The sequence below is a fragment of the Amblyraja radiata genome, chromosome 1 (assembly GCF_010909765.2).
Source record: "Amblyraja radiata isolate CabotCenter1 chromosome 1, sAmbRad1.1.pri, whole genome shotgun sequence".
NCBI classification, from domain to species: Eukaryota; Metazoa; Chordata; class Chondrichthyes; order Rajiformes; family Rajidae; genus Amblyraja; species Amblyraja radiata.
The window spans coordinates 106,872,183-106,884,739 of NC_045956.1; the positions used below are offsets into that span (position 1 = coordinate 106,872,183).

Sequence of the window (12,557 nt, forward strand, 5' to 3'; positions counted from 1 at the left end):
GAGGTCATTTTAAAGAATGTTATTGGAACAATCTTTTGCAAAGATTCGTCTCTCACCAAAAATCTTTTAATTGGAATTCCTTGTTAACAAGTTCTGTGTTCTCCACGTAACAGCAAGTTAATGAATGTACTCCCACTGAGCTCCTTGAAAATATGCTGCTTATTTTATGAAATGTGAGAAGTGCTCTTACGATGTAAAATGGTGTTTTTTTGAAGGTTTATTGGCAATAATGAGGTGCCCACTGTTTGCAGTTGAGATCTTGTAAATTATGTCAGGCATATCATTAATACTACTAGTCCAAAATAAATCTGGTCAAAATAAAAGGCACTGAAAAACATTCAGAAGAGCATTTTGTGTAATGCTTGGATTCTGCTGCACATCATTTCAGGCAAACATTCTCATGGATATAAACACTGTCCTGCATTGCATTCGACAAAATTTGCCATCATTGCAACTCATTTTAGCCTGAGATGGACATGCATCAAAACCTTAAAATGATTCGCAAGGGTTCCTGGTTGGTTATTATGCTTACATTCAACTTTATTTTACTTTGGTAGAAATATCTCTTTGTCAAAACATTGATTTGGATTTTGTAGGACAATGTATTTGACATCAACCTACTCTGAAGAAGGGTCTTGACCTGAAACATCACTTATCACCTGTTCTACAGAGATGTTCCCTCACCTGTTGAGTTACTCTTGCACTTTGTGTTATTTAAAGATTTCCTAATGTTTGATGTGAAAATTTGTAAATTGCTATCAACAGCATTGTCTCGATGTTGACCCTGGCATAATTCCACAAGGGAGTTAGAACGGGTTCAATGCCTACTATTTACTGAGAGAAGTTGTTTGAAAATATCCTTTCACATCTGTGTAGGCAAGGGGCCTGGGTAATAGTTTGTTAATTTAAAAATAAATCTTTCAATTGGCATGTTAATGGAAAAATATAAATCTTTCCAGGGTTTAAAAATCACTCTAATGGGCTGTTAATAATTTGTTCTTAGTATTTAAAAATGTTTTTTTTTTTTTTCAAAGTATTGTTTTTTGTGATGTTTTTTAAATGTTAGTATCTTTGAATTCCTCAGAAGCATTCAGGGTGTTATGACAGATTAAAGTCCATGAGTCGTACCTTATAGAGACGGGTCCTTCAAGCCATGTCCACATCATTCATCTAAATCATCCATCTGAATTCTAGACGGAAGAATTGGGACTTGGGGATAGAGTCCTTACAGGAAGCAAGGTGGGAAAAAGTGTAGTCCAGATAGCCATGGGAGTCAGTGGGTTTGCAGTAGATTTATTAATTAATTTAGGTAAGCTGCTGCAGAAAATACATGTGGGTGCACTTCTGTGGGCTTATCTGTCACCAGCAACCCATTACATGGCATGTTTTACATTCCCTAATATTGTCTGTGTGAAAATACCTCTCTTCATGTTCTTCCAAGTTCTACTACCATTTATGTGGAATCCACTGTTTCACGTTTTTAGACATTTTTCACATCGCGTACCGAACATAGTTGGTAATTTAACTTTAGGCGTATGGTTTGAACCAACGTACACAAGATGAAATTGTGGAATTCCTGCTTAAATTATAAAATGTTTCCTGCAATAAATAAACTTCCCGACTAATCCACACCTTCATATTTTTGGCTTCCTTAATTACCTGTACATTAAATAATCAAGGATAAAGCTTTATGACTAAATGTGGTGCTTTATAAATGAACATTTAACCAATATTTTCTCCTTGGAAAACATATATGAAGCAAAAGTAATTTGAAGTGAAGCTAGAACCTGGTCACAAAAAATAATATTCAAATATGAATAAGAATAAATACACAAATTCACAACTGCATTAATGACAGATTTAAAAAGGATGCTTTGCTACTTTTAAGATAGAACAGAATTTAGAGTCAAATATCAGAGAAACAATCAAAGAAAGAAATGAGTAAATCCGAAAAATGTAGCAAATTTAGTGATTTGTAAGGGGGCTGTCCCACTTGGCGAGTTTAGAAGGTTTGGGATAGTTTGAAAAAATGACATGTTGAAGACCTCCTTCGACTATGTAGAAGACCTCCTTCAACCTCCTTTGACTGTTGAAGACTAGCTTCGACTAGCTACGATTAACTTCAGGAAAATTGGACACCGAATAGTGGAGAGTGAAGACGACCTCCTTCGATCTCCTTCGACCTCCCTTCGACCTCCCTTCGACTATAATGAAGACTATCTACGACTACCTTCGACTACCTTCGACTACCCTCGATTACCTACGACTAACATGCCGACCTACTACGACTAAACCTACGAGTAAAAAAAGTATTGATATTTTCCATGGCAACCTTTTTTTACTCGCGGGCATTTTTTAACATATTGAAAAAAAACCCGCGACCTAGCTGAGGCCTATAGAACGCGGAGACCACTCTCGAGCATGAAGGAGAGTTACGAAGACCTCCTATGACCTCGTGTCGACCATGCAGTGAGTATGAATCTAGGGCAAACTCGCCAGAACTCGTGGATTAGGTCGCCCAAGTGAGACAGGCCCTTAATAATGCCCACAGACTATAAAAACCTATTGAATAGAATGCTCAAAGTTAGGTACAAAGCACTTTTATATATGTTTTCTAAACATCGGATTTTAAATGTAGCAATCAAATGGGATGGCATAACGAAAAGAATCAAGCTCTACAAACAGAAAGTTGTCCTTGTGATGCAGCGTAATGGGTTACAATAAGAGGCGACGGGGAAACTAGAGGGTTAATAGGTGGTTAACAGTCAGCTTACCTATTACTTCCATTTGTTGTGGCGTTATGCATATCCTGCTGGTGTTTTCCATTCCTGTGTCATTGACAAACCTGGAGCACTTCATGAACTCCGGCCAGCCAGAGTCCACCAGTTGCAACAGTGGTTCACAACCTTCTCTCGCCAATTCACAGAATGACATGCACGGTAGTATTAACGTTCTAAACAAATAGGATAACATGCATGCACATGAATAATGTCTTCAAAGCACAGCATTGTAATCTACTAAACAGAATTTTATAACTTGAAAACAAGCAAATAGGCAATAAATTAATCTTAAAGCCCCCGTCCCACTTAGGCGATTTTTTCGGCGACTACAGGCAACTAGGCTGTTGCCACATGGTCGCGGGGTGATGCCTATGGTCGCGAATAGTCTCCTCAAGTCGCCTAAAGAGTTGTAACGTTTTTCTGGTCGCCGCTGGATTTTGAAATGTTCAAAACTTTTTGGCGACTGTGGGCTTGACGTAGCTTGTCTTCTCCTGTCATAGGTGCTGTCGTAGGCTGTTGCCTGGAGGACACAGGTTGTCACCAGGTGACGTTGGTTGTTGCTGGGTGCTCAATTTGGTGAATTCCATTGGCGACTACCTACGTCAACCGGCGACAGGTACCGGTGACTGAATTGTCTTCAGTTGTCTCTGACAGGGTCGTTGCTTGTCGTGGGTGGACATAGGTTGTCGTCTGTGTCGTCGTAGGTTGTCGTAGGTGTGGTCGTAGGTGGACGTTCTAATGGGTCCAACCAGGAAAGGGGTTGTGTGTGCACATGTGTGTGTTTGTAATGGTGGGGGTGGGGAGTGGAAGAGAGGTTGGAGAAGAGGAATAGTGAAAGAGTAGGAATAAACATAGTTATCATTGGGATTTTCACAAACGAAGAATCTAACAAACCAGCAAAGGGAAATGCGGGTTCTGACAATGGGATGTATCTGTACAATTTAGTAATTGGCCCAGAACTAGCAGATTCTGGCCGTAAGAGAAACTAGCAGAGTCAAGATCACTCACCTGCGGTAGTGACAGAGGTCACAGCAAAGTTTAATGGCATGCTGAGTGTTAATATTTGACAAATAGTTTAAACAAGAACATGTGCCAGAAGTCCTGCATTTGGCCTCCCAAATAAATCAAGACCTTATAAAGCACTTTATGCAGTTCTAATGAAGAGAGCTCAATACACATTAATTATTTTGTGAATAAATAAACCAAACTACTCTGCCAAGGTGATATCTTTGACTTTGTTCAAAATGTTTGATGGGCCAATTGTTCGTGAAAAATCAGACTGAGACAGACATAAATGGGACATCCCCAGAAATGTGGGTCTTGGGTTTTTTTGTAATGTAAGACTGTAGAAAATGCAATTTCGTTCAAACCAAGCTGTTTGAATGACAATAAAAGGCATTCTATTCTATTCTAGTCAAGAAACTGTTTTAAGTGGGAAAAAGTGGTACAAGGAGAAAAATGTGCTTTTGAGATGAAAGACAACGACAAAATCACACAGGACTGAAATCTCCATCATAATCTGCCAAAACTGTGTGATAAAGGAAAATACTAGTTCTGTAACATTTTAGAAAGCTATTATAAAGGAAGCATAGATGCCAACGTGAAATACTAATGCCAAAAAGACACAACATGCTGGAGCAACTTAGCAGGTCAGGCAGCATCTCTGGAGAACATGAATAGGTAACGTTTTGTGTCGATTTCCTTCTTCAGACTGACCCATTCTCTGAAATGCCATTGAGCCTATTAAATAACACAAATAGAATGATGCATTGCACATCATCATAAGCCGACTTGCAAAGTAATCATGATGTTGGCATGTTTATTAAAACTTGCATACTTAATGGTTACATGTAGGATATTACTAAACAGATCCTCTTCTTCTGTAAACATTCTGACTTTGGAATGTCATTTTCCAAAAGGAACTATGACCTATTAACGAAGATTGCCTTTTAAATTCCTTTGTAACACGTTATGCATATTGTGCAGAATCCATGACGTCAGAAAGGGCATTATTGGGATTAGAATCCATTCTTAGACAAACCAACATTAACCATCTTAAAGTTATTGCTGCTCATTATTTAATCAAAATCATTTGACCGCATTTAATAAGGATTATGGAAGGAGTAACTGAATCAATATGGGTCCTTGCTAGAATACAAAACATTGTGTGGATACCTCTGCATTATTATAGATGCCAAAATTATTTATTCTATTACAACTTGTAAGAGTACAAATGTGTTGTCTGCTCATCCCTCCCTGACCCTCGGCACTTTACCATGGAACCACTTGTTCTTGCATCTCCTGCCTCACCACCATCCAGGGACCATCCCTGGTGTTGAGAGCACGGAAAGCAGTAGATGAGGTTGGAGGAGGTGCATGTGAATCTTTGCCTCACTTGGAAGAACTGTTTTTAAGTTTAGTTAAATTTAGAGATTAGTGTATTATTGTCACATGTACTGCATGGTATCCAGTCAACAAAAATATTATGGATGATTACAATCAAGCCATCCACAGTGCAGGATGATCCGTATAACATTTACCGGATTTTATCTTGCACTGAATGCTATACAGATCAGCTGCCTGTGAGGGTTGGATTTGGGGTGTTTACGGTGTGCAGGGTAGTCATTTGGGTGGCACAATGGCAAGGCTTGTAGAGCTGCTGTCTCACAGCGTCAGACTTGATGCTGACCTCCAGTGCTGTCTGTGTGGAGTTTGCACATTCTTCCTGTGACCATGTGGGTTTGCTCCATGTGCTTCGATTTCCTCCCACATCCTGAAGACCTGTTGATTTGTAATTAAATTGGCTGCTGTAAATAGCCAGTGCGTCGGAACTGGATGAGAAAGTGTGATAACATAGAAATAGTGCAAGCAGGTTTTCGATGGTCGGCGTGGGCTCAATAGGCCGAGGGGCCTGTCTCCAATACTGTATCTTTCAATCAATCGGCCGATTCAATGCTGACACGTGGTGTGCGGGACTAAGTTAGAATAGCTCTGATTCGGAAACGTTACTGTCAAAAGGCATGGGCAGTTTCACACTAAAAATTGGATGGATAGTTCATGAAATCCAACTACAAACACTGCCACCGATAACAGTGTTGTATGATACTATCCACAAAAATAATTCCTGGGCTTTTGCTCTGCCTTTTTTTTTTTAAGTACATGCGCAACATTAAAATTATTATTAATACAATATTTATAATGACAGCTGATAAAAAAAAATGACCAGCTACTTAAACAAGGTGCAAAACATTATTTTTTAATTTTTTTCATTCAGGGATGGATGTTATGGGGACAAGGCAGGAGAATGGGGTTAGGAGGGAGAGATAGATCAGCCATGATTGAATGGCGGAGTAGGCGATGGGCTGAATGGTCCAATACTACTCATATTCCTTATGACCTTATGAACTTGAGTTTAGTTCAGATAATCATTTGCTTGAAGAGTATAGAAGTTGGGAGGTCATGTTGCAGTTGTATAAGACATTGGAGAGGCCACAATTAGAGTATTGTGTTCAGTTTCAGGCATATAGGAACAATGCTGTCAAGCTGGAAAGGGTGCGGAGAAGATTTACGAGGATGCTGCCAGGACTCAAGGGCCTGAGCTATAGAGAACGCAGGAGGATAAGGGGTAATCTTATAGAAGTGTTCAAAATCATGAGAGGAATAGATCGGGTAGATGCACAGCATCTCTTGCCCAGAGTAGGGAAATCGAAAACCAGAGGTCAGAGGTTTAAGGTGAAGAGGGAAAGATGTAATAGGAACCTTCGGGGTAACTTGTTCACTCAAAGGGTTGGGGGTGTATGGAACGAGCAGCTGGGGGAGGTAGTTGAGGCAAGTACTATCATAACATTTAAGAAACATTTAAACAGATACATGGATAGAACAGGTTTAAAGGGATATGGGCAAGTGGGTATAGCGTAGATGGGACATGTTGGTTGGTGTGGGCAAGTTGGGCCAAATGTCCTGTTTCCAAACTGTAAAACTCTATGACCAAACAATAAATAACAGTAAGAGAATTCAGACTATTGCTTGTGTTTGAGTCCAGGGCAAATTTGGTTTGGCAAACCAGAGCACTTTCCAGGCATCAGCAATGACATATTGATATATGATACAACACTTAGTCTGAATGAATACACAGCAAGTACACAGGTAAATGATGACTTTCTGCAAGAATAAATCTGGATGCATTCAATGGATCAATCGCACATTTTTGAAGAACTCAGCCTTGTCCAGCATCGGACATAGAATTAAGGTTAAGGTCTCCACCTCAGCAACATTTAGCAGTAGAAATTAAAATGTATTTAAAATTCATGGTTAAAATAGATTTTAATTATCTGCCAAAAGTCATTTGCATTATCACAATTGGTTCACACAAGATTTTACATAAAAATCAGTGTGGTAGAATGTAATGCTTTCTTAGAAGAAAGATTTCTGTATTTTTTAAATAATAATACCTGGTACAATTTTATTAGAGTGGAAAATGGGTTCATCAGCAATATTAAGTTTTGTTTGATAGGAATAGCCAACCTGAAGTCTGATTTCACTGGAAGTTCCTAATTGTGACCTACATTTGTGGTCAGTTCAGCTTCATTGTGGTCAGTTGAATTCTGAACCAGCATTTACAAAAAATCCCCACAGATAATAAAAGTGGAAATTGTTTCCGACGTAACTCATGTATGTTTAATCACCTGCACACTTGACCAACAACATCTCTGGATAGATGGAATAGGTGACGTTTCGGGTCGAGACCCTTCTTCAGGTCAGACCTGAAATGTCACCCATTCCTTCTCGCCAGAGATGCTGCCTGTCCTGCTGAGTTACTCCAGCATTTTGTGTCTATCTTTGGTGTAAACCAGCATCTGCAGTTCCTTCCTATGCACTTGACAACCAAATTACCTCCTATTGTGCCAATGTAACCAGCAGAAAAAAGTAGAAATACGAGCCTGGAATTCTTAAGATAAGCACATTTTCAGATCAACAATTATGCAGTTACAGTATTTTCATTTTCCTCCAAAAATCAAACCTTTAATGATTGACATCAGTTATAATCAGCATGGTTTTGGAACAGCTCCATTCCAGACCCCATGAAATAAAAACATAGAAACATAGAAAATAGGTGCAGGAGTAGGCCATTCGGCCCTTCGAGCCAGCACCGCCATTCAATATCATCATGGCTGATCATCCAAAATCAATACCGCGTTCCTGCTTTCTCCCCATATCCCTCGATTTAATTAGCCCTAAGAGCTATATCTAACTCCCTCTTGAAAACATCCAGTGAATTGGTCTCCACTGCCTTATGTGGCAGAGAATTCCACAGATTCACAATTTCTGTGTGAAAATGTTCTTCCTCATCTCAGTCCTAAATGGCCTACCCCTTATTCCTAAACTGTGACCCCTGGATCTGGACCCCCCCCCAACATCAGGAACATTTTTCCTACATCTAGCCTGTCCAATCTCTTAAGAATTTTGCATGTTTCTATGAGATCACCTCCCATCTTTCTAAATTCCAGTGAATATAAGCTCAGTCGATCCAATCTTTCATCATATGCCAGTCACGCTATCCCGGGAATTAACCTGGTGAACCCACGCTGCAATCCCTCAATAGCAAGAATTGAGAAATTACAGGGAGTTATGGACATAGTCCAAACCATCATGCAAACTAACCTATTTCCATTGACTCCATTTACACTTCACGTGCCTACATAATCAAGGACGAGCCTCACCTCGGTCAATGCCACTTCTCCCTTTAGAGTTTATTTTGGACTTGAGATGCAGTGTGGAATCAGGCCCTTCTGCCCACTGAGTCCGTGCTGACCAGCAATCACCACTACCTTACACGCGAGGGACAATTTACAATTTTACCGAAGCCAAATAACCTACAAACCTGTGCGCCTTTGGAGTGTGGGGGAGCACCTGGAGAAAACCCACATGGTCACAGGGAGAACATACAAACTCCATACGGAATGCGTCTATAGTCAGGATTTAACCAGGGTCTCTGGCGCTGTAACGTAGCAGCCCTACCGTTGCTCCACTGTGCTGCCCCAACCCATCGCTCTTCTCCTATCAGGCAAGAGATACAGAAGCTTGTAAACGCATACTTCCAGATTCGACTCCATAAATCAAACCTTTAATCTTTGACATGTAGGAATAAGAATTGGAATACTTTATTGTCACATGAGACTAAGCACAGTGAGATTCTTTGCTTGCATACCCAATGTATACAAATAACTGCCACCAATGGCACTGACAAAGTTACAAAGCACGCCGGCTCCCCCTTTTGTCCCCCCCCTCCCCCCCCATTGTCCTTTGTCCGCCCCAATTGTCCATTGTTCTTCCCCCTCCCCTCACGGCGGTCTCCCCACGCACGGGTCCTCCATTGTTCTTCCCCTCCCCCCGGAGTGGCGGCGCGGCCCTGGCTGCAGCGGCTCACCGGCAGTCCCGTTTGTTTGTGTTTTTTGTGTTGTTTATTTTGTTTTGGTTAGTCTAGTTTTTGGTTTTTAGTTTGTGTTTTGGGGGGGTGGGGGGTTGAAACGGGGTTTGCAGTATTCCCCTTCTCTGTCTCCGTCTGCGCTGAGGCCTAATGGAGCTGATGACCTCGAGGCTCCGGAGGCAGAGCCCGTCAGGACTCGCCCTGAGCTCGCTCCTGTGAGGGTGGTCCGGCTCAGGGCTGGAACAGTGCTCCCGTGAGAGGCTGTGGCGCTCTCGTGAGGGCGGCCAGCCCAAGGGTGGAACGAGGCTCCCGTCGGAGCGGCCGAGCTCGGGGAGGTGCGGCGCTCGCAGCCCGAGGGAGGTTCGGCGCCTATGTCGGGGCGGCCCGGCCGGAGGGAGAAGCGACGCCCAAGTCGGGGCGGCCCGGCCGGGGGAAGAAGCGACGCCCAAGTCGGGGCGGCCCGGCCTGGGGGAGGTTCGGCGCCCATGTCGGGGGCGGCCCAGCCCGAGGCTGAAGACGGCACGATACTCACGTGAGGGTGGCTGGGACGGTGTTCTGGCGGTGGTGGCCTGAGTCCGAGGTTCGGCCATGGGCCAGCGGCTGCGTCTGCAGGACTGGTGGGCGGCAGCTTCGACCACCCCGGGCCGCGGTGTTTGAGCCGCGGGACTGATTTATAACATCGCCCGATGGGGTATCGCCTCAGCGCAGAGGGAGAAGAGGAGGGAAGAGACTGCAGACCTACGACTTTTGCCTCCATCACAGTGAGAAGATGCTGGGTGGACTCACTGTGGTGGATGTTAATATGTGTTTATTGTTGTTTTTATTGTATTATATGTATGACTGCTGCAATTTCGTTCAGACTTCGGTCTGAATGACAATAAAGGCTATTTATATCTATCTATCTATCATGGTGGTTCTCCACACTATCATTGACCATCGCCCATGGGTCAACCCGCAAGGCATCGCCACGAGGCTTCACCACCGCCGAGGCCCCATCATCGCCATGTGTAGTCTAAAAAAACTAAACTAAATTAAGTTCTACCCTCCAATTCCTTCCTAAAGATTTATTCGACCAAGCCTTCAGTCATCTGATCCAATATCTCCTAACTTGCCTCAATTTTGATCAGAGTTTATTTAGTCCAAGATCCTGAATCGTCTTATTTTATGCTACATATTTATCATGAGTGAATCTCGTGAGTGATGAATATGTAGCATAAAATAAGACGTTAGATTATATGTATGCAGAGTGTGTGATCTGTTTCCTGTAATGTATTAAAAAGAAAATCATCATTTAGTTAATAAATCTGAATAAGCCTAGTTAAAAAATTAACTTTTAACTCATTTTCAGTATGGAGAAATCACATGGCAAAGAAATATTCTATTTTTGAATTCACTCCACCCAGTGGCCTTGACCCACTGCAGTTCGCCTTCTGCCACAACAGATCCACGGACAATGCCATTGCTCTAGCCCTGCACTCATCCCTGGAGCACCTGGAGAAGACAGACACCCATGTCAGACTCCTATTCATAGACCACAGCTCTGCCTTTAATACCATTATACCATCCAGGCTCATCACCAAACTCATGGGACTTGATGTCAGCACTATTTCTGCAACTGAATCCTGACTTCCTGACCAACAGACTCCAATTAGTAATGATAGGGGTCAAATTATCCTCTACGATAATCCTCAACACGGGGGCTCCGTAAGGATGTGTTCTCAGCCCCCTTCTTCAATCCTTGTACACCCACGTCTGCGTAGCCATGTACAAATCTAATTCAATTTTCAAATTTGCAGACGATACCGCCATTGTGGGCCGGATATCAAATAATGTGACGGAGTACAGGAAGGAGATTGAAAACGTTGTGTCCTGGTGTCGAGACAACAATCTTCCTCTGAATGTCAGCAAGACAAAGGAGATAATGATCATACCCCAGTATTGATGGTGCCGAAATAGATATGGTCGAAAACTTCAAATTCCTTGGAGTCAATATCACCAACAACTTCTTCTGGACCACCCATATTGAAGCAATGACCAAGAGGGCACACCAACATCTCTACCTCCTTCGAAGGCTTAGGAAGTTTGGCATGTGCCCTACAACTCTCAGATGCACCATAGAAAGCATTTTATCAGGATGTATCACAGCTTGGTTTGGGAACAGCTCCATCCAAGACCGTAAGACTTTGCAACGAATTGTGGACGCAGCCCAGACCATCACACAAAGCAACCTCCCTTTTATTCCATTTATTCCAAGGCCAGCAGCATAATCAAGGACGAGTCACACCCTGGCCCCTCCCTCTTCTCCCCTCTCCCATCAGGCAAAAGGTATAGAAGTGTGAAAATGCACACCGAGAGATTCAGGGACAGTTTCTTCCCAGCTGTTATCAGGCAACTGAATCATCCTACCACAACCAGAGAGCTGTCCTAAACTACTATCTAACTCTTTGATGGCCCTCGGACTATCCTTGACCGGACTTTGCGGGCTTTACCTTAAACTAAATGTTATTCACTTATCATGTATCTATACACTGTAAATTGATTAATTGTAATCCTGTATTGTCTTTCTGCTCACGGGACTTTTTCCTTCGCTCCATAGATGCTGCTGCACCCGCTGAGTTTCTCCAGCATTTTTGTGTACCTTGTCTTTCTGCTTACTGGCTAGCACGCAACAAAAAGCTTTTCACTATACCTCTGTAAACGTGATAATAAACTATACTAATCTATTTGGTATCACTATGATTCTTATCTACACATCGCAAAAAACAACAAGATACAATTGTGATGTCCTCTATATACTACAGGTCAAAAAACACAATTTCACTCATGTCCAGTTTCAAATGCACCCTCACATCTGGCAACCCCAGTGGGAACATGAATGGTTAATAAATGAAATTCAACATTAAAAGTAACAACAGTAAAGGCACCACCTTTACCACATTTGAATATTTTCTCACCCAATTCAGATGCACAGAAAAGGTATAAAATTGACCACCCACAATAACTAAAATTAATATCCTTCTACAATTGGATAGAATAGATGGAGAGAGAGCTAGGAAGGAGGAAGAAACTCACAGATGAACACAATTACTCATATTTAACACAAATAATACCACCCACCAAATTGTGCACGTTGTATAGCAGCATCTCCAGCAACATCCACAAACGTGCAAAACCAATATCCTTCCCCACAAAAGCTATATTGACGAATACTGAAGAAGGGTCTCGACCCAAAACGTTACCCATTCCTTCTCTCCAGAGATGCTGCCTGTCCCGCTGAGTTACTCCAGCATTTTGTGTCTACCTTCGATTGAAACCAGCTTCTGCAGTTCTTTTCTACACAAAGCTATATT

The 12,557-nt window shown here is 42.2% G+C and overlaps 1 protein-coding gene across 3 annotated transcripts in view; it reads right to left on the reverse strand.

Moving 5' to 3' along the window:
* The window catches only part of corin (corin, serine peptidase), a 169,412-nt gene that overhangs the window by 99,884 nt on the left and 56,971 nt on the right, over positions 1-12,557 (reverse strand). For all 3 annotated transcript variants that reach the window (XM_033028134.1, XM_033028143.1, XM_033028152.1), the window contains exon 5: positions 2,775-2,953. In XM_033028134.1, the coding sequence (XP_032884025.1) occupies positions 2,775-2,953 (179 nt within the window). The remainder of the gene's footprint in view (positions 1-2,774; positions 2,954-12,557) is intronic.